The 26,235-nt window shown below is 39.0% G+C and overlaps 1 protein-coding gene across 8 annotated transcripts in view; it reads right to left on the reverse strand.

Annotated features, from left to right (window-relative positions):
• Positions 1-26,235, reverse strand: part of DENND5B (DENN domain containing 5B) — a 93,316-nt gene that overhangs the window by 9,528 nt on the left and 57,553 nt on the right. For 3 of the 8 annotated variants that reach the window (XM_075602676.1, XM_075602674.1, XM_075602681.1), the window contains 14 exons: positions 23,530-24,066; positions 22,661-22,892; positions 18,826-18,976; positions 17,376-17,469; positions 14,835-14,945; positions 13,459-13,590; positions 13,197-13,349; positions 10,842-10,920; positions 10,581-10,662; positions 7,635-7,763; positions 6,180-6,301; positions 3,515-3,660; positions 1,578-1,696; positions 218-405 (listed from right to left, as the gene is read on the reverse strand). In XM_075602676.1, the coding sequence (XP_075458791.1) occupies positions 218-405; positions 1,578-1,696; positions 3,515-3,660; positions 6,180-6,301; positions 7,635-7,763; positions 10,581-10,662; positions 10,842-10,920; positions 13,197-13,349; positions 13,459-13,590; positions 14,835-14,945; positions 17,376-17,469; positions 18,826-18,976; positions 22,661-22,892; positions 23,530-24,066 (2,275 nt within the window). The remainder of the gene's footprint in view (positions 1-217; positions 406-1,577; positions 1,697-3,514; positions 3,661-6,179; positions 6,302-7,634; positions 7,764-10,580; positions 10,663-10,841; positions 10,921-13,196; positions 13,350-13,458; positions 13,591-14,834; positions 14,946-17,375; positions 17,470-18,825; positions 18,977-22,660; positions 22,893-23,529; positions 24,067-26,235) is intronic. The other 5 variants (XM_075602680.1, XM_075602678.1, XM_075602679.1 and 2 more) reach the window with 3 other exon arrangements.

Here is a 26,235-nt window from a genome sequence, read left to right on the forward strand (position 1 = left end):
CCGAAGCTGTAATTAATGGTGTCCAGCTCCAGAGTGCCCCTGCTTCAATCACGGGTAAAAATAAATAAAAATACATGTAAAAAAAAGTGCTTGGATTGCTGCTTTAAAGGGGAGTCAATGTTTGTTAGACAGATTTTTAGAATTAATGTTAGCCTTATATTTGAAAAGAACTATAACTATGATTTATGGTGCCAATAAAGGCCTGGTATAGACGTACTAATACTTTTCCCCGTGAGAGAGGTTATGCTCAGTCTGCGGGCCATGGTGGGCGATTTCTGTTGGGGTGGGGTGCGGCTTTGCTTCCCAAGATCCTCATCAGATACAGGGGTTATCAGTTCGCCAATCAGGATTCGCTCAAGGCTCCCGTCATCCACTCCCTTTCCCAACCAGCGGCCGCATGGGAACCTTGGAAATAAACATTTTGTAGATACTTTAAAACCCGCCCTAATATCTCCTTAAAGGGTTACACCACATCCTCAGGATAATTCATATTAACCCAATTGCCCTCAATAAATCCCTTAACAGGTCTGCTGCCTCCATACGTTTTAATCACCCTAATCTAGGTGTGGATTGTTACTGTAATTCAGGAAATGTAATTTCCAGTAAAAATGCAGCTTTAACTTTGATGATGATGGAATATATATCTGTAGAGTAATTTGCCGTTGTATAGAACACCCCATCCTTCTACAGCATTGTGCCCCACAGAACTCTGCAAAACAACACGACATAAACAGGATATTTATTTTTTTACATTTGGTACAATAAAATGAACAGATGCAAGATTTGGCATTTTTAAAGCAGAAATCCCACCCTTTAAAAAATATATTTAACAGGATTTAAACCGTGGGTACCCCCGTAGCTGAACGGTGTTCTTTTCAACCCCGGTGACCCCCTGGTTCAAGAGATGCACACACAAGTTGCTGGTGTTGAAGCTGGGGATCTATATGGCTGCTGTATAGGAAGCTACATACAATGATGTTGAGGTTTCCTATTAAGACTGTCACAATGGGATATAGTCCCAGATATATCGTCACAGAGTTTAGAAGATTCAAGACAGGTTCTCAGATGTGCATATATCCCATAACGTGTGACCACACTCCGTATACATAACAAAGTCAAAAGTAGGGGAACAGCACCTTCAAATTGGAGACTCACTGTCTTAGCATCATATAGAAAATACATTTAAAGCATACTTGCAGTGCAAAATCTGCGATTTTAATTTCCCATGAAGGCAAACATCCAAAAAACAACATTTCAGGCCCACATTGCCTCATCAGGTAGTGTGCTGTCACCGTACTTTGATGTTGAAGTTGAAGTTTCCTTTAGCTCATGGAACCAGTGAGATTTGAACAGCTACCTGTAGGGACTTCACCAGCACGCATCTCAAAAAAAACCTTAAGATTACTATTGTGGCTATATTTAAGATAGTCTGCAAAAGTTTTTTCCCCCTCTCTTTTTTTTTTAAACATCTTATCTCTCCAATAGAGAAACATTCTTTGGGTCTTACAATTAGGTGGTCAGGATGAAAAGGCGAACTCTATAGGTAGAAAAAACATTTTTGTTAAAATAGTTCTTACTTGTACGCGTGTCCTGTAATTTCATTCCTGACCATTACACAATCAACAAGCCACTTGGCTAAAAGTCCTGAGTTGTCATGTCCAAGCTGGACTGTGGTCAGTTTACCCAAATTCTGACACTGAAAAGAAAAAAAATATTGTAGCAATACAGTTCTGATTTATAACACAAACGTGAATAAATTACTGCACACCAGATAATAAGCGAGTGTATAAATAAGTGAATCTATATTCTTAATTAATTCATTACTGCGAATACTTTAAGAAAACCTAATTGATATACCAACTAGTGATTACCAGTGCATAAACACAAATATATATATATATATATATGTAGAACCTGTGTAATTAGCAGCAATATTTCATTTGTCCTGAACAAAGGGTGGCTCAGCATCTTGTAACGCTAGTATAAACGTTTATAGTTGTGATTTATCTCTTGAATTTAATACACGCCGGCTGAGGTTTCCTGAACCGAAGTGTTTGGATCTACAGCAGGGATAAGTTGATTGTATGCAATTTGTCAGATTGAATGCTCAGATACTGAAGGGAAAACATTTGGGTTAGTTATTGATATGACAGTCTTAAAGCACTCACAAGGGGTTGCGAGAACGGTTTTTAAATACTACTACCCTGCCTCTTAGGAGTGGTTGACTTCAGTTTTAATGATTCCAGCTAAAACAAGTCTACCAGATTTTTAAAATATGGAATATATATATCCGTCCGTTAGAGATCCCTTGAAGGAAGACCGCTACTTCAGGAGTACGCAGAATCCGCTTTTTCCCAGTCCTGCTGAGATTTGGTCGTTGAGTCTGGGCGATTTTATCTTTCTTTACATGTAAGAGGAGAACGGGGGCTACTCAATGTTAATTCATCACCATTAATTTAATCCTGCATGCGCTTATTCTGTGTATTTTAAATCATAGAGTTTTACCTAAAATGAAGGGGGGTGGAATTGCACTATTTTCCACCCTCCCCCCAGTTTGAGATTCCTACTGGTGAAGTTACTTCTCCTGGTATTTGTATTACCGCCTGGTTTTTAAATGGCCATGCAATGGGAAGCCACAACCAATGTCATCGCAACTTCCTACTGGAAGATTTAAATATGGTAACTTCACCCGTAAGTATTTTGGGAACTGGGGGGGCTCACGGAGCTCAAAATAAGGGCGCTTTGCCCATGTTCCCCCCTGTAGAATTTGTTTCAACAATTATGTCCTTGATGTACTGACAATGGCAAAAATAGAGCTAGTTCAGATGTACATAGCACTATTTTTAACGGTTGCATATTTTTCCAAACTTTCATGTGAATAAAGTTAACTATTTGATCTTCAGAAAACAAACATCATCAACTATTCCAGGGGCGGCAAACTCCAGTCGTCAAGGGCCACTAACAGGCCAAGTTTTAAGGATATCCCTGTTTCAGCAAAGCTGGCTCCATCAGTGGCTCAGTCAACAACTGAGCTACCTGTGCTGAAGCAGAGGTATCATTAAAACCTGGCCTATAGGTCCCAATAGAGGTATATTAGTATTTTATCTGGTAGTGTTAGGACTTGTGAACTGGGTCTGCCTTGTCGTGGCTCACAGGCTTACAATGCTTTGGCCAAAGGGTTAAACTAAATGACCCTTTTTCAAGAGAATATATAAGTATTTTACTGTGTATTTTTGTCATATTGGATGTAGCATTGGGCTTCTCTGTCTCTTGTTCTGTAGGTGGCCACCCCTGAACTATACTCTATTTCAGAAGATAATCAGTAAGGCAGGTCATGGAACTTCCTATATTACTTGAAAATATAGATCCTTTCTGTTCACATCACGAGCCCATCTACATGACTTTGAAATGAAAATATAAAAACAACTTCAGTATTATCAGGAAATAAATGAGTAACTTCCCTATTTGGGGAATTGTTTTGCACACTTTGGAATTTCCCCCTGGTGTTCCATACCTCAAAGGTCATTTCCAGCAGGTTCTTTGGAATCTGCATTACCCCAGTGTCACCCAGTTCTCCAGATACACAAACCCAAGGATTGGAGGTGGTGATTGCATTGCTCAGCTTTTTGATGGGGATGATCACAGCTCTGTATGGAATTACTGAAATATACAGAAGCAGCAAATTACTGTAGTGCACGGAAATACTTATTTTGCACAGGAAAAAAAAGGGGCCCGTTTTCTTATAAAAAGTAGGTCATCTCAATACAGCAGATGCTTTGGTTGCCAAATTAAATTGAATGCGACATAGCCAAGTTTATACTGAAACCTGCTCAGTGCCGACATTGTCATATACCCTTAAACTTATAATCGCCACAAGGCTTTATATTGTTTTTGTATTCACCTAAAGAAAGAAAAAATCCCACTTCCATGACTTCTTTGCCATGAATTTATTTAGAACATGTTACCAGGAAGTAATACATTGAGAGTTCCCTCTCATTTTCAAGTATGTCCTGGGGTACTATGAGGTATGAACGTGACAGATCCAAGTTTACCAAAAGCTTGCCGTATGCAGTTTTAGCATTGCACAGTAAGCTATACATTCTTCTGCAGTGAAATATTAAGATGCACTATGAACGGTGTTCTAAAAAAATTAGTGCACTAATGCAGAACAAAATGATGTAATAGTTAGTGACGTGCAAGCCCCACATAAAGGGGTGGAGCTTTAGTTTTTAGGGTATAAATGTATCTCATACCGTATTGTCTGGGAGAGAGCTTTTTGTTTTGAAGCCGTCTCCGCTGTGTGCACTCTGAATAAACTCATTTGATAACTAAATGTTTTTTTGTAACATTTTTACAGCTTTCACAGTTATGAGTTTCACATGAGACCTGAAATACATCTATTTCGTGTATTTACAATCTCATCAATACCAGGGTTAAAAAAAAAGGTTTCTATCATGTTAGTTACATATGCAACTATATGGCTTTGATCCATTCCCAATTTAAGATTCACAGAATAAAACAAAAATAAAATAATGTTGGGTCTTCAAACCTCATGTATATCGCAGGGCCGGCTTTAGAGTAGCTAGATCGAAAGGCTATTAGGTGCGGTCATTCGGCGCTCTCCCCTCCCGCCATTTATTAGCACCCTGATGAACCACGCATATCAATCTACCCTAAAGCCGGACCAGCGTTGGTCCAACCAAATAGAACACTACAGTGTAATAGAGACTGGATGACAGAGCCATAAATTAAAATAACAATAAAACAAGTGATAGACAGCACTCGAGAAATAATGAGCGTGCAGGGTGCAATGGGACAGAGGGGACCCCAATTCCCCTAAATCATATATAAAATATACAAAGGTGTCCCAGCACTCACTGTCTATAAAGAAAAGCTCGACTACAAGAGTATGTCTAAAACTTATTGCATATTTCAATGAGAACACAAGGAAAAAAATGACTTGGAGTTGCACATCACATTGAAAACAGTCTTAGGGAAGGGGAGTGGGAAAGGGAGACAAAGTGACAACACACTACAAAAACAAGGGGGAAAAACACACTAAAAAGGAGGAGGGTATGTAAGGGGGGCAACGACCGTTTCGAGGTACTAACCTCTCTCAAGTCCGTTCCCTCTGATCCAAAGGGACCCAGAGGTACTTCCCTATATCCTCACTCCCCTATATAAAATACAGCAAAAGGAGTCCAAGATAAAGCAATATATGCAAGACTTGCACATATTGCTTTATCTTGGACTCCTTTTGCTGTTTCTCCATTATTGCTGGATTGCTACCTCTGTGTTGCTAATAACCTTGCCTGATCTCATATACTGTTGATCCTTATTGTAGGACATTTAAGTGTTTACAGGGGGTTTTACTGGATCTTGATTGCTTGTCTTCATTTGCAGTATTGCTGTATCTGTATTACCAATAGCCTTACCTGATCAGATATTCAGTTGTTCCTTATTGTTGGACAGGACGCATTGTATATAGGGGAGGGAGGATATAGGGAAGTACCTCTGGGTCCCTTTGGATCAGAGGGAACGGGCTTGAGAAAGAGGTTAGTACCTCGAAACGGTTGTTGCCCCCCTTACATACCCTCCTCCTTTTAGTGTTTTTTCCCCCTTGTTTTTGTAGTGTTGTCACCTTGTCTCTTTTTCCCACTCCCCTTCCCTAAGACTCTGTTTCCAATGTGATGTGCAACTCCAAGTCATTTTTTTCCTTGTGTTCTCATTAAAACTTATTGCATATTTCAGACATACTCTTGTAGTAGAGCTTTTCTTTATAGACTGAGTGCTGGGGCACCTTTGTATATTTCATAAATTAATATAGTTATGCAACTTGAAAGGCTTTAATAAATATTTTAGGCAGCAAAATGAGAACATGTTCCTCTGCTCTGGTTGGGAAATGTCCTTTCCTATTTGCGCAGGTGAGAGGATGGACAGCGGGCAGTCTGCATAATGCATTAGGAGGCACCTCCTGCTATAAACAGTTTGCTTGAAACGAGAGGAAGCATTGAACTGACCTGAGAGTATTATGGTAAAGAAATGCATGTTATTCCAACTACTTCAATGGTCAAGCTGACACGAGGATACCAACATGCACTGCAGGACGACCAGCGCTGAAAAGATGCTATAAACCCCCTACTCTGACCAGGATTGCTTAACTGTAAGAGCCAACTTACTTATTGTTGTAAAGACACTGGTAAAACAGAAGTAATCCACTGCATTCAGTGAAAGGAGATGGTAGAGAAACTGTTCCTTCTCCTCCTCACAGCGCAGGAACGCATAACGTTTGTACAGCTTTCTGCAAGTCAAAAATTGACAAGTATGGCTAGGAATGATCATTTGTAGCATCAGTAATCAGTTATGCAACAGGTGTAGGAGAGAGCCAGATACATAGCCATACTTATGGACACCCAGACCCCTTCTTATGCAACAGAGACAATCCTGAAGGGAAGAACCGCTGCTTATATGCAGTATATACTAGATTTATGTTTTTTTTTTAAATATCTGCATTCAGAAATGTTCTAGCCTTTGTGATGTTGGCAGTTATTGCGAAACCATCAAGTATTTCTCAGAATGCAGGTTTGGTGTATATCGCGCTAAACTGTTTCATTCTCCTGAAAAGTTCCATCTTTGGAAAGTTGGCATTTTATTGGTAGGCTATTATGTAAGTGCCAGATTGGTACATACTGCTTTAACTGAATGATTTCCAAACACAACGTTAGCATGTACTTTCCAGATTATCGAACGTTGTTATACTGTACATCACCGTAAGTGTTGAGCATTTCTCTCAGTATAAACTGTCAGACATTGCTAAAACTATAGAGTACTTTTTTGTACAGCAACAGACAATATGAAATACTGTAGCACTGGGAAGCTCACCACGATAAACAACTAGATTGCCACACAGTAGAAATTGCTCTAGTATACTTGATCCATTCTAATGTCACACTTCCTGCTTTGTAATACGGTTTACATTTTGAACACGACCATGCTCTTAATACCTTTTGTATGAATATTGGCCTAATTTTTTGTGAGTAAAAAAATAAATCATTTTATGATCAAATAAAGTATCTGATTCAAGCTTTTGAGTGCAGGGAATCATTGGTAAAATTGTGTTATGTAAAAGTATATTGTAAAATGCACAACTAGAACTATATATTTAAATGGGGTCTAAAACAGTAATCGTCTGGTACCTGGAAAGGCATGTTACACAAGCAATAAAAAAGTGAATTAGATGCTAATGCATGGTTATCCAGTGTATTGTGACACTAGTATACTGGTGTTCATGTCATGAAATAAGCAAAGTTAACATTTTAGTGAACGACCCATCATATATAATTTAAATCGAAACCTTTATTATTAAATTCAATTAGCAACACATTTATACTTCTGCTTTACTTTCACAATCATTTGGTTAAAGGCTTAAATAAGATCATACGTAATGTTTAACTGGGAATTTATGCAACTTCTGGGTTTAAAGTCCGAATTTCCTGTAATTTCACTGGCTCCTGATTCATAAGAAAATGGAGTGACCACGCCAATAAAAGAAGACGATAACGTGGCAACAATGCTGACCTGAGTTTAGCGTCAAGCGGTGTAGCATACAGTACATGACCGGAGAAACTACTCACTTGGTGAGAACTTGGTTGGTCAAAAGCTGTTTAAGATGCTGCGACAGTAGCTTCTTTTCAAGGGAAAGCCTTATCCAACCGCGAGCTCGCCCAACATCTGTCTTTATCTCGCTCAAATGCTGAATATGCCTGGAAATAAAAATATGTCTGACTTAAGAAAATGTTTAGTTGGGACCTTTAAAACATTGACACAATCTTATTCATGCATACAGCTCCAGAACATGTTTTTTTGTTTTTTTAAAGCAGTAAAACGTGAACAAATCCGATATGGTTTTTAAAAATAAATCAGTTCTCTGTCAGATAATACGGTCTGCATTTTTATTAAGCTCCTAATGCCATTTTTAATGATTTTTTTTTAAATGTGCTGAACATTCTTTGCCTGCAGCTATTTAGAAAGTTATACCCACTTTCCTCTTGAAACAGGCTATCGCGCACATTTTTTTTTGAGCTCTGTCCTTTGGAACACTGCAACAGATCTGTTTGTGATACTTTGTTGCCAAACAGACGACTATTACTCTGAAAGCTGTAACAATAATGTGCTACACTTAGTAATATGTTACATATCAGCCGCAGCATTTCATAGACTGCAGCAGAAAGTTAGAAGGTGGCCATTTAGTTAGGCATAATAATCAGGATTTTAAAGATCTATATATTTATAAAAGGAGCACCAAACTATTGCCAGCTTAGGTAATAATAATAATAGCATGTTCTTGTATAGCGCTGCTAGTTTTACGTAGCGCTTTACAGACATTTTGCAGGCACAGGTCCCTGCCCGTAGAGCTTACAATCTATGTTTTTGGTGCCTGGGCATGGGGAGATAAAGTGACTTGCCCAAGGTCACAAGGAGCCAACACCGGGAATTGAACGAGGTTCCCCTGCTTCAAACTCGGTGCCAGTCAGTGTCTTTACTCACTGAACCGCTCCTTCTGTAGAATTATACATTGTATAAATGTTTTACATATATAAAAATAAAAGGGGGGAATGCACTATTACTGCTTTAACATTATATTTTTGTAATAACTAGACTAGATACCTGTTTAATTATTTTTTTCCCATATACATTTTGTATAAAGACCTTGTTCGATATAAAATACATAAAATACTACGACCTCATACGCCGATCAATATATTTTAATAATTTAAATGAATAATGTATGATATGTAAAAAAAGCCTTGAGCTAACCTAACATGAATTATATGGCTTTCTGATCAATACTGAACGTCGACATAAATGTTCAAAGAATCTATGTAAATTATAAATTATTCATTGTTTAGACCATTTGTTTTACATTAGTATGATAGCCAACGGCTAACTGAAAAAATTCAGTTGCATCAGCTTTGCGGCGACAAATCAGCATTACAGTCAAAACTAAATTATACAGAGCTGCTTAATCTTAAATCTCTGTTATTCAAACATGCTTCATAATATTCCAAGTTATAATATTCTTATCTATTTTGTTCAGCTTATTGAAGAACACTGCCCATTAATGAGCTGAATACTGAGAGGCATCATATACATGGCAAAGACTGCAATTAGCATGCCTAGAAACGTATTTCCTTTATTACAACAATTTATAAGCAATTGCAAGGTTTTCTATCCATCATGTGGATTCAGAAAATGCACAGGGCAACATTTTTAGCACAGTATCAAGCTTTATACTCCGTCTAAGTTTATGCAGAATGTTAATTTCTTAATTAGCAGTTTTCTATCTTTCAGACAAGAAACTGCCATTTCAGAAAGTGTTCCATAGTGCTTCAAAATAATCAATTCGGATACATTTAATTAGGGTAGCAAAGAACAAACAAAAATAAAGCTGTCACCTCACCAAAATAATGTTCCATATTTGTCATTCCACAAAAGTAGAATGTTATGGCAGATGAGAATTACTTGGCGTGCTCATTTTTCTTCTGCTGTATAACCTCAGACCCCATTTGATCCTCCACTTTCTTTTGTATTTAGGCTAGCCTTATGTCTATCCCACGCATGTTTGAATCCCCATAGCCCCTGCCACGTCTGTTGGTTGGCTATTCAACAAATATACCATCCTTTCTGCATAATACTTCCTCACATTTCCCCTTCGCCTGACACCCTCCAGCTTCAGTGAATGATCTTGCTCCAGTGCTCTCCTTGGAATATGCTACCCTCCTGTACTTTGTTGAATCTGACAAACAGCTACACACCCTTCGTTGCTTTATTTATTTGAAATATTTTACCATCTCTCTCCTCTCTCTTCTAGCCTCCAAGTGTTACATACAGGCATTCCCCGCATTAACGTACGCAATGGGACCGGAGCATGTATATAAAGCGAAAATGTACTTAAAGTGAAGCACTACCTTTGCGTATGTACTGTACTTCAGTTGTCATATACTGTGCGTGAATAACTGATGTATATAACACATTTGTAACAGGCTCTATAATCTCCCCGCTTGCGCACAGCTTCGGTACAGGTTGGGAGCCGGTATTGCTGTTCAGGACGTGCTGACAGGCGCATGCGTGAGCAGCCATTTGCCTATTGGGCGATATGTCCTTACTCGCGAGTGTACTTAAAGTGAGTGTCCTTAAACCGGGGTATGCCTGTATTAAGGTCCTGTGAAAATTTCCAGACAAGTCTTGTGCTGTAGAGCTAGGGTGCGCAGCTCTGGGGGGAGAGCAGACAGGGGGGCGCAGACTAAAAACTTTGTGCACCTCTGCTGTAGTTCACGCGCCGTTTTAGTAGCCCTTTTTTGCTCAATGCCCATCTGCCTCTAAATGTTCCCCCTGGGGTACATGCCAACGGTGGCATCAGGTGGTGCCTGTGTGGGGTAAGAGGATACACAAACGACCCATTTCAGCATAGCAATCTTCTTAATTACCACTTTGACCCCTTCAGTGCCAAAAAAGTAAAGATGCCAAAACTAAACACGACAGCTTTTTGACGAGAATTATTTTTTTTGCGTCTCACATACCTCATGTCCTGAATAAGTGACACCCTGAGTGATGGCAGTGTAACACCTGTGTCAGATTTTCTTCTTTCTGGCCCAAGGGCAACTGCATATTGAAAGAGTTGGAAATCGGATACAATTACACAGCACAAACTACCAAGCCTCAAGATGAAGATTTTCACTTTGTCCAGTGTCGCAATTGACATTTACCAAACAGTTGCTGGCTACAAAAAAAAAAAAAAAAGTGTGGAAAAAGTTATGTTTTGGAATAGTTTAAATATTCACCTGGAGATTCTGCAAGGTGTTCTTGCCTCTCTTCCCTATCCTGGAACTGAAGTAAATGGGACCACAAAGCAGACTTCCCCTGCAAAACACACCATTTTCTAAAATCATATACACATCAGACCGTGCCAGGCAATAACTTTGTATACAGCCCAGACCTGTCTTGTTGCACTTGGAAGGAACCACATTGTGCTCCAGGCATGAAAAATAAAAAAATAAAATAAAAAAATAAATAAAAGAAACAGCAAAGCACAAGCTAATAAAACCCATAAGTCGTAAAAAGTTGTAAGCAAAGCTCTGAAACTTTGGGCAATTCCACTTAGTGTACATAAAGAGATGTAAACATTTATCAAAGTAATGTTCGTTAAATCAATATACAAATTAAAAAAAATGTATATTCTATAGTCTCTATAAAAGTTGGTTAAGGTTCTGTTACAGCTTGTCCTGTCCTGAATGAGTGTTTTTAGAAGGTGCTGCCAGTGCTCTTGCACAGGGAAACCTCCACTCACTACCTCTTTCAACCCCAGCCCGCCCTCCCCCTATTTCTCTACCTCTTGCACTCACTGCCCCGACATGTCTTAATTGAATAAATGACTTTGAAAAAATGTAATAAAAATAAATATAGTCCTTTTTTATTTAAGAACACACACGGGATAAGGTTGGGCGATATACCGGTATGATAGTAATACCACGGTAATAGAAGCAGATGGTAAGATGATTAGTCTAAACTGCAGTATTAGTTAGCCAGGTCACAAGCTCATGCAGGTCACTTAAATCAGAGCTGCAGCAAGGGAGGTAGAGCTTTGTCATGTGGTCTCCATGGAGAGAGAAAAGCAACTCCCTCAGCTCTCCCCGCAGTCTCCTCTACACACAGGTCCATTTCCTCCCTCTCACCACTGATAGCACAGCGCATCGCGCCGTCACCCTCCCCCCCACATCTTCCACTGTCTTCCCTATGTTTCCCCTCCTAAGGATCCAACAGTGACAGACAGCCTGCTGTAATGACATGCACAAACATCACAACCAAGACACAGTGACAGAGGCAGACAGACAAACTGACTGCTACAGGTGACAGACATACAGACACAGTGACAGACAGACAAGTATTAGCATGTAATAAATACACTGGCTGTTTTTGCACACATTAGCGTTAAAATGTAAGTGCTTGTAGATGCTGAGCTCGCCGTCATTGAGCAGTGGCCATTGTGGGCTTGATTCATTTTTAAAGGACAATATAAAATTGTTAGGATCTACTGAAAGGGTCTAACCTTGATGTGGCTGGAGGCTTCAGATCCTTTTCGCTAAAATATTGAACTACTTTATAATTTGTCATATTGGATGTGCATATTTTGGTAGTAACGCTCCATTTCGCCCGTGCACTTGCTGCCCTGGCACTGAGCTGCAGTCCAGGCTCCCAATCACTGCCTTCCATCCCACCACATAATTGAGTTTGGGAGTGAGGAGACGTGAGGGCCACTCAATGACAGCTGGTAGACTGTCAGTTGAATCCCCAGCACTCTGTCATCCCTCATGGTTGTGCTCCAATTATAGACCCTTTACGAGCCCTTATTTCATAGTGAAAAAAAAAACAACACCTCTAACAATTTATATTTCTTGCAAATTGTTTTGAAATTAATTAGTTTACAATATAAGAACCGAAACGCACAAAAAATAAAATAAAAAACAATACCCACTAAAAGCATTTAACACCAAAAGGATATTTATTGTGATCTACATAGTTATTGCGATAAATCTCTTAATATCGTGAGATTTTTTGTTATCGCCTAACCCTACATGGGGGCACGAATTGCACAAGGCCCAGCGTTTCTCCAAGCCAGCCCTGTCCTTAACATAGCATCTGTCTCTGCACATTCCTTCGCCATCACAGGCCCAAGCCAAAACTTGAAGGAGACTGTTCGGGTAGGCAGGCCTTGCAGTACTTGGCATACATTGACATCAGACAAAATGCAGTTTTAGAGCGGTTTCTATTTACCTAATCTTTGTGATAACATTGTATTCAAGAACATACATGTGACAATGGACATCTAGATAGTGGGAATCCTTAAATGAATTATATTGCCAGGGTTAGCTAAACACTTAGGGGTTTCGGAACAAACTGATAAGTGAATTTTACAGGCCCTGGTAAAAACAATTAAAAATAAAATAATTTTTTTTTACTTTTTACATCAAGTACAATTTTCACTGCAACGATGAATTACTTTCTAAAAAGCCAAAGTTGTTCAGATTTTTTGTTTTGCCTTCATTCAGAAACTGCCCCGTTAAAAAAGTAACTAATCTTGTCAAATTTAGCATGACCGAATAGGTGACATCTTCGGGAACTATTAACAAGCACCTTACCTGTTTGACTTGAAGACCGTGGCTCCAAATTCTCTCCAGCAGATCACAGAGAGTGGCAATCAGAGTATTCTCTTCAAGCCCAGTTATATTGGCTTCACCGTGACCCAACTCCACAGCTTCGTGACCCATTTTTTCCACCAGCATACGTTTTGTCTAAGAACATACACACCACGTGAGAGTCCTGACTTGATAGCTGGCGAGTGCGCAAGCTGCTACACAAACAACTATTACCACGGCACAAAAATACATACAGTAAAATTACCTTCATTCGACATTCTTTCAGTAATCCTTCAACAAATTTGGAGTTAGTTTGAGCAATCACTGCAGGAGAGAGGTCTGACAGTTTGGGTTGCCTTAGAGGTTTCCCTAAACTCCTAGCCTCCTGCATATATTTCTGCAACAAAGAAGATGTCATGTGATGTTGAAATAACTCAAAAACATTTACTCTGACATGAAAGATCAAATACTCATCTCTAGCACCAAAAAGTCGTGTGGCACACAAGAAGTTTTCAAGATAAAAGATTGAATGTGAAAACCATCGTTTCTATTAAATAAAATCACTCTTGTATGAAAGTGAAAAGCTAACAAAGATAGCTTTGCTTATTTTCATTATTTAAGATGCATTTGAAAAATTTTCATACCAAAGGCCTGGAAATCTGACTAATGTCCGACTTGTAACATGGTGTCGGAGTGCAGAATACCATCTGCTTTCTTATGGAATTACAGGCAGTCCTCGTTTTACAACGCTTTGCTTTACAACAAATGGCTTATCCAACGCTATGCAATGCATACCTATGTTCATTTTTACAATGCCAAAACGGCTTATCCAACGCTCTGCAAAGTTGTTTATGTCTATATATTATATTATACTATATTATATTTTATGATAGATAGATATATATATATATATATATATATATATATATATATATATATATATATATATATATAATACAGTATATATACTATATAATTTGTGTGTGCTGTGTAGCTTATTGCCTATATATCTATATCTATATAATACAGTATAAACACTATATAATTTATATGTGTGCTGCGTATCTTATTGCCTGCATAAAATATTTGGTGTATTTTAGCATTAAAAATGACTTCAGGAACGGAACTTTTCATTTAAACAGTGTTCCTATGGGAAAACGTGTTGCGCTTTAAGACGTTTCGCTATCCAACGCATTGTGTCGCATAACCGAGGACTGCCTGTATTAGATGCTCTTCATAGGTTTATCATTAACAAAACGGAGGTATTTTACCAACATAATCTTGGAACGTGTGTTTATTGGGAAACCTGCTAAATGTGACCAGTCAGGGCTAGCATAAAAATGAAAACACTTTGTAAAACACCTGATAATGGCCTGGTCACTACAGAAATCAGATACACGCAGCATCAAGATAAATCGAGTACAATTACCACAAATATTAAATATTTATTTACAAAGCAGCTATTCTGCAGTTAAAGCTTTGATAAAGGAAGAAGGCCTTTCATGAGATAAAAAGTGGAACTACAAAGCACACAGAGGCTATAAAAAGAGGTATTGCTATTATATGCAAAAGCAGTGTTGATGGGTTTTAGAACTTGTAATTGCCAACAACAACATTCAAAGCGGCTGAAAGCAAACATACCAGAGAGCATTCAGAGAAGCTTTTTTTGGGAGGTCGTGCTGGAGGGGGGGACCCCTTATCCCATTCCCAGAATGCCATACAGTTCTGCCGGATCAAAAGCTCCTCTGATGGCTTAAGAGGAGCAGATACACCAAAGGCGAAAGGAAGGGGGGATTGGGAGAGGGGGAGAAGGAAGGCAAGAAAGGAGATGAGCAGGACAGGCATGCACATGACCCGAGGTAAAAAAGAAAAGAAAAACAAAGTAAATACAGAATAGCAAACAGAACATCACAAAGGTAATAGGTTATTAAATGAAAAAAAAAAATGAAATATGAATGTCGGCTATACACCAGTCATTCAAGGAATTATGTTTCTTGTGAAAGGTTCAATGCCTTAAATTACCTGGGTTTATGTTTATATGATGCACAATACAACATTATGCGGTTCTCCAGTGTAGATATATATAGACTTTTTTTTAAAGGTGCAGTCACACGGACACATTTAATTAATAACTGATATCCTTATTGTGCTAAAACGAAGTGAATTACGCAAAAAAGCAGTCTTTTTACATAATTTATGAAAATGTGCTTATTTTCGACTTGTTTTACCTCTAACAGGGACGCAGAGGCAAGGGGTACAATTGTTTGCTCTGCTTCAGTTCTGATTTATGCACACACTGTGCACTTTTTAATTTCCTTTAAAAAACAGCAAAACATGCAGCACTGAACAATTTAAAAAAAATAAAATAAAAGTGTAAATTACAGGATTGAAGCCGGGGGCCTCTGGAGCTGCACTGTGTTCATTTCTGCTCCGGGGACCTCCTGCTTCCAGCGGTACTTGCCTCCTCATGGGGTGCCGGTATCACTGCAGCCAGAGTCTTTGTGAGCCGAACGAAATGAAGGCTTAAATATCCCCACGTCACGCGGGCCAATAGGAAGCAGTGACGTTATCCATTGCGGCTTTTTATTGGCCAGCGTGTCCTGGGCATTTAAACTTTGGCGATGCTGGCACTCCCTATGGCGGTATGCATCTCAGGAAACAGGGGGTTCCCTTGGAGTAGAAATTAACACATCAGCTCTAGAGACCCCCTGCCTCAATCCTACAATAAAAACAATGAAAACATTGTGCAGTGCTACATTTTTTGCTGCTTTAATATAATACACTGCAAAGAGACAATGCAGAAGTAAAATGCCAATAAACTTAAAATACATTCTACAAGCAACAATCTTTTTCCATTGGTGACAGAAGCATCCAATTTTGTAAAAAAAAAAAAAAAAAAATATATATATATATTTTTTTAGAGATTGTGCGTGAATTTACAAATTGTCGCTTTTATGCGTTTTGCTTTGACACTTATGCAGGAAAACAGCATAACATGAACACATTTAAATATGGATGTAAATATAGGAAAAGATCACATGATAAATGTTAAGCATAAAGAAGCACAGATGGGAAACCATTGAAGAAAGCCAGAGAGAACCTGGTAACTACAGATGCCCATTGAGTAACAGCAGAAGCATCCCATGAATGGATTAATGTACATAAGCGATTCTGAACGTCAGGCTTGGCACAAGATGTGAAATATTTAGGACCATGTTTACCAAGCACTACTACTCCATAAGTCACCTTCAGGCACCGAAAAACACTGCGCTATTAGGCGAGTTGTCCTTAAGGTGCGTACAGAGCGAGAAGGCATCCAATGTCGTATCACTGCTTAGCAAACACTGTATGGCCTTTAATCACTCACAGAAATGCAAGCCGATTTAACATGTGTTTATTTCTTGCCCAAATTCTATTATATGCAGCTGCTTTCTTACCGACACACACACACACTAATCACTCGGTAGCTAATTGTAATCAAGCAACAGCCGCCAGACTGTGGCTACAGCTCAAGGATGAAGTAATGACCTTAACAGCCTTCCCACAAATCCTTCCCAGGCACACAGTACAGAGACCGTTACAGCACAAAATGTCACAGTTCCAACAATATTACCGTCCTAATTCCAACCTCACTGTGAAACAGCTTGTATTGTACAGATTGCTAAAGACACTGTACATTTAAAGGATCCCTGTGAATTCAGAGTTAAACAGCTCTATTGTTTTAATCATGTGTTTACTCCTATTTCCATGCAGTCATTAAGGGCTCACAGTAAACAAACAAAATGATCAATAGGCAAAAGCAGAGTAAGAAAAAACACTCTAAAAAGGGGGTGGGTGGGGGGTTGCGTGTTGTGTGTGGGGGCGGTATGGTGTAATTTTCTGAAATTTCAGAAAAAAAAATAATATGTACACACTAGAGACATTACAGTTTGCATTCAATATCATCGCTTTGATTAAAAAAAAAAAATCTAATTTTGATTTTATAATTCTAGTATGCTCACTGAATTCCTAAAGAGGATTGTAATGTGGGAGGGTTTTGACAGTTTCCAAAATGTATTCTACAATTCTAACTACTTCCGCAGCTTAAGGCAAAAATTGATTATGTCATAAAATAAACGATCGTTGTGCAATTTGCCATCTGGTGCTCAACCTAAAGTTGGCAAACAAATGAATGTTACATACCTCCCTCAAGTCATTGTCTAATCCGAGGTGCTCCGAATGCTGCCGCAGGCGATCTTTTCTCCGCTGTGCTGTGGCACTTCGACTGACCCATCGACTGTTAATTCAAGTGAAGAATGAACTCAAGGGATCAAGGTTTTATATAGAACACTTTACAGTTTAATGATTAGTTTCAATGAAGCGAAAAACTAAACTACTAAGAATTTGTGACTCAAATAGACTACACATTTTGATGAATCTTTCAGTAATAAAGGTTAGTTTAGGATACTAGATAAATCTACAACACTTCAGCCTTGTATTCAGAATATGAAGTAATTTCTTAATGGACAAAATGTATTCATATGCTGTATATAAAACCTTGGAGACCAGGTGAGTCCTATTCAAAGTACAAAGCATTTATACATCTAAAATTGGCAGTGAACAAAAATAATGGAGTTAAGGAAAGGTGCATTGCTCGTTTGCACGGAGAATGTGAATTCTAAATACATGCTGATTTTTTCTGGCTGCCTTGTGAGTGAGATACCACTGTTTATAGTCTGTTGAATATATTTTTAGAATATACTACACTATTTTCTTCTCTCCCATGACATTGTTTCCACGTCCACCGGATAGGGCATCCTGGTACAATGAAATTACAACGACTTGAAGACCAGCACTCACAGGTCTTTTTGAGTGCTGGTCACTGATATAGACAGATATATTTTCATTATTATTGCCATTTAGGTTATACTTATATTTGCACCGAGTGCTAGAAGATCAGGACACACCTCTGAAATAGGAACGTTTTTGAAATGCATTGGGTGGTGCAGGACGTGTCACTAAGCCAGGGAGAACCGCAAATGACGTAGGGTAAGTCGAAGGACGGAGAACGCTAGATGTAAACTGGAAGGACACGGTGTCCCTACATGTCTCCCTCTTTGAGGGGAGTGTAATAAAGGTAGTTGATTTTACATCCAAATGAAGATCATGATTACTACACTATTTGATGATTTTTTTTCTTACGAGATTCCTTCTGCACAAGATCCTGACCATATACGGGGAGCATGACAGTCTTTGAATTCTATAATTAAATGTGAGTGCATATCAAGGAGATTCATTGAATTTGACCACCGAAACACCAAATTACTATACTACTGTAGATCTTATTTTTCCCCTCATGGTTTGCATTTAAAAATAATAAAAGCAGCCTGTATATTATGAACACCCTAAATCTCTTAGATTTGTGTCTCCTAAATGGGTGTTCTACTTGCATCAACTGCTGACCCTTTGCCAGCCATAAAGCTACAGTATCTAACATTTGGGTTGCATCTAAAAAGGGGCAATGTGATCCCGTTGATCACGACATGTATATAATTAAATAAATATAGACCAAAAAGCAATTAGGTAATGGCAAGGATGCTCTCAATACATATCTGCTACATCTTGGCAACACTTGTACAATAGAGGCACTTACTTATTATTGGTTGGTCCTGTTAACAGCACATCCGACTGCAGCTTTGGAAAGAAGCCCTGCTCATATTTTCCTTGTCCAATTTTCATATCAAGCAAATGTGGATGGATAGCAGAATGATCAATCTTCATAAGACGCTGCTCAATTGATTGAGCTGTAAAAAAATATTTATTAACAAAGCTGTGGCGTTGTGTGCCAAGATATAGCCCGTCCTATGGGCTCCATCAGATGCAAACTAGGATATATCTAGAGGAACATACCTAGATCGGTTTTATGTTCGTTTGTTTTCTAGGTGACGGCTAATACAATCATGCAGTAGTGTTCAAGAGAAAATACTAGAAAAAACTAAACAGGGACTGGTCCAGTAAAATGCTGAAGGAGCCGGGCAAAGCACGGTTTCTCTCTGCCTTGTAAACTACAAAAATAAGACTGCTAGCTATTCAAAGTACCATATAAACCTGAAAACCCTACCATATGCAGAACTGCATACACAGTCGATGCTACCTAAACACAGAACTATTTGGCCAAAATTATAACCTCCCAAAATATTAAAAAGTTGGGAAAAGAAGATGGGAAGAAAAAAAAAAAAAAAAAAAAACTTTCGTTGATATTTTATGCAGCGCAGGAAGTAAATAATCACTTTTGACTGGGTAAGCAAGTAGGCGAGACAATGCATACACAGTAAACAAACATATCATACTGATAAAACCCGGGAGTAATGCAACAAAAAGAATACAAGATCTGTACTAGAGAAACATACTCTAGAAAGAACGCCAAACCTTTCCCGGACCGCAGAAAAACAAGACAATACTTTGCCGAATTCTTAGATCCTGGTGAGCCAAGTATCTGCTCAATAGTGATACAAGAGTTAAATATATATTTTAATTAGATTTTTTTTTTTAAATCTCATAGAAAAAAATACTGTACAGCACAAAGTTTACAATGCGTGCTGAAAACAGGTATTAGGCAACATCAAAAAGACAAGTAGTGGGATCATCGACTGATAATTATGGTGAAAAAGAAAAAACGATTACAATCAACTGTTTCCTTTTGCACACAATAAGTGTGGCACCAGGCCCGCAGATATCAATTGTATCTAATCTTTGGCTAGATAAGCGACCTAGAAATCAAATGCATTTTTCATACAACATTAAAATAAAATTCTAACTACTGCACATGATTACACTGAGCTCCAACTGGGTTCCCAGCACTCAAAGGACAGATCAAGAACAAATATCACCTGGGTATGGCAAAATTTATTTTTACTATGTTATCGAGTTTTAATAAAGGACACCGGAATGCAAAATGAATATACAGAATCAGTATGCATACCCAGAAAATACGATACTAGCTAATAACAATCTAGGGAGACACAGGGATATGCAGTTAACGCAAGAAACCGTGTATACACAAGAAAAAAAGATAGTAAAAAGCACAATGGGAGAGTGTAAATAAGAACCACGCATGCAACAAAGCAAAGCTACACAATGAGAGGGGGAGAGGGAGGGAAAAGGGGGAGGGAAAGGAGGGGAAAAAAACAAAGGAATAAAGTGCAGAAAACAAAACAAAAAGGGGGCAACATTTCGGGGGGTGGGCCCCTTCTTCTGGCCCGTGCCCACAGACCAGGTGAGTCTGCGGTACTTCACTTGAGACCATCACAATAAAATAAAACCTCCCTAAGGTGAAAAACACCCCAGCTGTAAATGCCAGGCTGGCAAAGTGCAAGGTAAATGTTCCCCAAAGCCGGAGAGCTGGGCAAGGAGGTGTTCACAATGTAGAGAAATCACCCAAGGGGTTAACTTTACTTGAACAGGTCTGAATAGCTTGTCTGTGAGAATGGGCCAGAAAGGACTCAAACCCCCCGCCCCGAAACATTGCATCCCTTGTTTTTCTCTGCACTTTTCTTTGTTTTTTTCGTCTCCTGTTCTCCGCTTTCCTCTCTCCCCCTCTTATGGTGTAGCTTTGCTGCACGTGTGGTTCTTATTTGCACTTTCCCATCTTTCATTTTTGTATACATGGTTACTTGTGTTCATGGTTTATCGCAGTGCTTTTCACTAGATTGTTACTTACGTAACAATCCCCGAAGAACAGGGCATTACTGGCCAATAATGCCCTGGCTGGAAGAGTTGAAGGCCCGAGGCGAAGCCAAAGGACTTTAACCCAGCCAGGGCATTATTTGCCGGTAATGCCCTGTTCTGAGGGGATTATTACTATTATAGGCTAAATGTAGGCCTTTTTCATAAACAAGACACTTGTATAGTTATATAGATTTTTAAAAAAAATTAAAATGGTAAATACATTAAAGCACCTCCTATATACACTTACACTGCAGCCATCTATATCCACACACTGCCACCCCCTCTGTGTACAAACACACACACACGTTAAGTTCAAACTCTGTTGCTGCTACACACACACACACACAACAGCTCCAAACACACACACACACACACAAGCTCGGCAGCGCTACACCGACAAACACTGCTGCTGACACACAGAAACTGCAGCTACAAACTCTGCAGACAAGACACTTTGCAGCTACAAATGCACTCTCCCTCCCATCACTGTGTCCGTGGAACTCTGTTCAGAGTGAGGGGGAGGCGTCACGGCCTGGCTGCTGCCTCCTGACCAATCCCCTGCCCTGTGTCAAAGCTGTTCTAACAAAGGAAAAGCCGATTGGCTAGAAATAACTTGGCAAGCTGCCAAAAATTCCGGGCATTATTCATTCAGTAATGCCTGGAATTTTAACCAGAGAGCAGGGATTTCATTAATGCCTGGAATTTTACCGCTTTAGCCTATAATTACTAGTAACGTATTTTCTGTGTACAGATACTGATTCTGTATGTTTATTTTGCATTTATCAATGTCTTTTATTATGGACTTTAACATAGTAAAAATGCGTTTTGGCATACCCAGGTGATATTCATTCTTTGTCCTTTGAGTGCCGAGAACCCAGTTGGAGTTTAGTGTGATTATTTGAGGGTTTAGGGTCCCTCTTGTTCCCGTTGCACCACGTATCACATTACGTAGATTTGTTTCTCGTTAGAATGCTGCCTTTTCTCTATACATGAATATACTTTTAGTATGCCTGTAGGGTGATTTTTAAAAAAAAAATGATCGCTTAGGCCGATATGCAGTATTTATATACTTCAGTTATGTAATTTAAGCGTTTAGTAAATGAACAAGTTATTACACAAACAAAAGCTCCTCCACCCCTCTGACTGAACTTCTACTATGTGATGCCTGCAGCAATATCCAATTCCAAACAAACTAAACCTGCACCCTACTTATCTTATCAGTGTTGACTAATGTCATTTACGGCATAATTGGTCTTCTCCCAAAGAAAGACAATCCGATACATTTTGCAGAGTGGTAAAGAGGAATGTTAGTAAAACTTGAGATAAAGCACTCGCACGACTACGTAAGGCTTCGTAAGCTATACTGCCACAGGTGCGTGCATGAAAACCAGAAGAGAATTCAGGAAGTAATTGGGGGCCAGCACTCATGGACTTTGTGATTAATGGTGTTTAGTCAATGGTCATTGAATTAACAGCATCAATCATTATGCATCTCATTTTAAAATACACTTAAGATGTGACCAAGCTAGGTAATGGGTATGAAACGCAATATGTTGCTGGCATGCATTCAAATGTATGTTATGCACTGTTCTACATTGAAAACCAATACAAATCAAAGTTATTTAAAAAAAAATAGCATAAAAGCATCTTGCATGTGCCACAATTATGCTTTAGAATCCTCAAGTACTCCAACCTATCAATGTAATTAATTGAACAAGCACCACAATATTTCGGACAGACCTTTCTAAATGGGAACATACCTGCGTCCTTTAAAGTGGAGCACTTCTGATAAATAGAGGTCCTCATTGCTGGAGCCCTAACATTAAACGATCGTATCTTCTCAACCCGGGAATCAAACACACGAAGCAAGGGATCCTTTTCCTCCCACAAAGACATTATTTTATTATCTATGAAGGTGGCAAACATCTGGGTTTCAATGAAGTGGGAGAGGAATGGGAGGTAAGGCTCAGGCTGGTCCGACAGAAAGGATGCCTGCAATTGGAAAAACAAAAATCCGTGCATTTATTTATACTCCCTAATTAGAAGTGTCCAACCTTTGAGATCTATTTTTACAGACTTATTTTAACATGTGAACATTCGCAGACTACTACATTCTTTAAAATGTAAACACTTTCATGTTTGGGCAGAAATAATTGGTATCCTGAAACAACTCGAAAATGAATGTATTGCACTGTGTAATGGAGTGTAACTATGCACATGTACCATCCATGTGTTTTTTCTTGTTGGGGGAAGACTATTTAAAGTAGCCCCAATACTCAACATAACTTGGTAGGGCTTTCCTTCCCCAGTGCCTTGAACAACTATTGCAGCGATTGCTTACTCTGGGGGCGGGCAAGGCATTTTGTCAATTGGAATGAGCAGCTACTGTATATTTATTGTTTAGGAGTATTAATAGTTTTGAGTTTTATTTTGTGGTGTCCTAAATTTGCTGGTATCCTATACATTTTCAGAATACACTCAAGACACACAAGGGTCATTCACATCACACAGTTTTATATTGCAAGGTATTCATTTTCACAGTAGGAGGGGTGAAAGGAATGTCCCCAGAACATGCTAGTTATAAGGTGTGTATTATATCAATATATATTTTTGGTATCTCATTTTTTACTTTGTCAAAGTTTTGCATCTGTTCTCTGTTTGTAAGCCAGGATTCCATGTCATGTGCAGCTTGAATGACAAAGGCCTCGTAGTCTGCAAACATCTGCGTAAAGCGGTTAGCAAAGACTTCCCGGAGCTGAACATTGAGCTTATAGTCCTTAAGCTCTTTCTCTGCACACTGCAGCCTATGGTCGTCATCCTTGTTGGTCAGTGGGGCGGGGATGTTAATTTTCTCCATGGCTATGCCTGTCCTTTTGGTAAGAGCTTGGAGACGAGCAATCGTCTCGTTTCCTTTGAGGAGCTCATACATGTTGATTGTGTTGCTGGATATATTGCCATTCTTTTTGTCATTGACAAAGTCATCGAACACCAGGCTCTTCAACTTAGTGGCGCTCTCACTGCAGTGTAAATTGCCCTCAGGGGGTATTCCATATTGCAAGAGAACCTCAGAGATTTCCTGGATGAATTCCAATTTATTGGGAAATTGTGGAAATTCCTCTGGCAGTTCAATAAAGTGATTATCGACATCCACAAAGCACAAGTTAGCCTGGAAGTGAAAAGTCATTACTTAGTATTAGAACACTAGAAAATATAAAAACAGACTATCGACATGGCAAAAATAACAGTCCAAGAAGCAAGGCATCCCTTCCCTTAAAAACGTGAATAACGAACCTCCCAATATCATCATCATAAGAGAGATAGAAAACCAATAATTTTGCATTTTAATGAAACAAGGTTTCTGAGTGCTTTTGGTGGAAGAAAAGGTTCATGAGATTTGAAGCATTGACACCAATTTAAGAGTTTTGACGTCAGGAATTTTGAGGCCCTGAAATATTTGAGAAATCTTAATTATATGTCAAACCCTTGAATTCATCAATTATGGTAGATCAGCCTAAAATGCCCCTCTCACCTCCACACTGATCAGGCCTAAAACGAATCAAGAAACATGCAAATAATTGAAATAATTGACTTCAAGGGGAAACAAAAACAAAACCCAATTAGAAAGTTGAACGTATCCCTCCCCCATAATGCTCTATTGTTGATAAGGTATGAGTATATAATTAAGAAAATAAACGGCAATGCACAAAGTGGCATAATAGTTATATCAGTGGTAATAATTGATCTATTCTATGAGTCATCTCTTCTAGTATGGTCATTCAGTGGTGACATACTGCCTTCTATTATAATCAGCTCCAGTTAGTTACCAATCTGTCATGCACATTATTAATGTATAAAGCATCTGTGTGTTTCTCAGCACAATTGGTTTTAGGTTCACTGTATGTCTGATTAAACGCATTGTTGTGACAAATGTTTAAATTACTTCCAAATTAAAGAAACGTTGACACTAAGGAAGATGCAATTGGTCTTCTAAAATCAGGGGATGCTCAACTCCCGTCCTCAAGACCCCCCCAAAAAAGGTCAGGATTTAATGATATCCCTGCTTCAGCACAAGTGGCTCGATCAGTCCCTGCTTAAGCGCAGGTGGCTCAATCAGAGGTCAGACTTTGATGGGGCCATCTGTGCTGAAGCTGGGATCTCCTGAAAACCTGACCTGTTGGGGAGGGGGGAGGGAGGATGGAGGGGGAGGGGGGAGGCAGGGGGGAGGGGGGAGGGGTGTCTTGAACTACACTGCACTTTTGTTTGCTCAATTGTACGGATCAAGTACGGGGTATGCAGAGTCGAGAAAACAAAGAGACCACGTTCTCGGGGGAGTTTAATCCAGGCTCGTCCTATGTAATGCTGCAGAGGAAAGAACATGTGTGGCGACAAATAGAATCAGGTTCTTCGTTACTAATGCATCCATCGATTTCTTCCCTGGGTCAAACTCATTCAGTTTTTGAAGCTATCCTTTTGCTGACGGCATATAATTTTAAGGCAGCCCAGATGGAGGATTTCCTGTTCATACAGATTTTAGGCAGTTTTGCCTAATAAGAAAATCACCAAGAGGTAGCACCTTTTAGATTTGCTTTCAGCAGAATGATCAATGTTATTCACCATGACCTTCAATCCATTTGGTTAAGGAAATGTATGTTACAGAGCAAACACGGCACATGTTGAAAACGAATGTGTCATGTGACTGGAAGCATTAGGATGTTTTGCTAACCAGCTGTCCTCTTATCTGTCAGCGACTTGCTTCAAAGGCCTTTTTAATTTCAACATTGCATGCTTATTACTGAATCTGAACACTAGATTTTGAATGTGAAAGCCCTGGGGTGACAGTCACACTTCACTCTTTAAAAACAGCTGACAAAATCCAGTGTTTAGAGATTACCAACCGTCAGACTGCATCATGGGTAATGATTAGACCAGCATCTCTCACATGAAACAAGGTTATATTTAGAATTAAGATATGAAGCTGGCCTTTGGCCTGAATTTTAAGAGGTTTTTAAAAGCAGTAGTAGCACCCAGCACTTTAAACTATCTTTGAGTACTTGATTGTGAAAACAAATAAGTGTTAATTGAAAATAATATTCACGGAAAATAAAATGGGCATTTTTATTTTCCTTAATTATTTGAAAGTAGCAATTGCCCCAGAATCCTAATCTAGTTTTGTTTCAGACCTTTCTACACAATCTGCTGTATCTTGTGAGTCCCCACACTTTTTGGTCAGGCCTGCAGGGGCGGGTCTTGACACATTACTTCTGACCTGAAGTTTAATACTGTACATGTCTCCGATTTGCTCGCAAATTCATGAACCTGCATCATTCTAAATAAC

This window comes from Ascaphus truei, chromosome 5 (assembly GCF_040206685.1).
Source record: "Ascaphus truei isolate aAscTru1 chromosome 5, aAscTru1.hap1, whole genome shotgun sequence".
In the NCBI taxonomy this organism is placed as follows: Eukaryota; Metazoa; Chordata; class Amphibia; order Anura; family Ascaphidae; genus Ascaphus; species Ascaphus truei.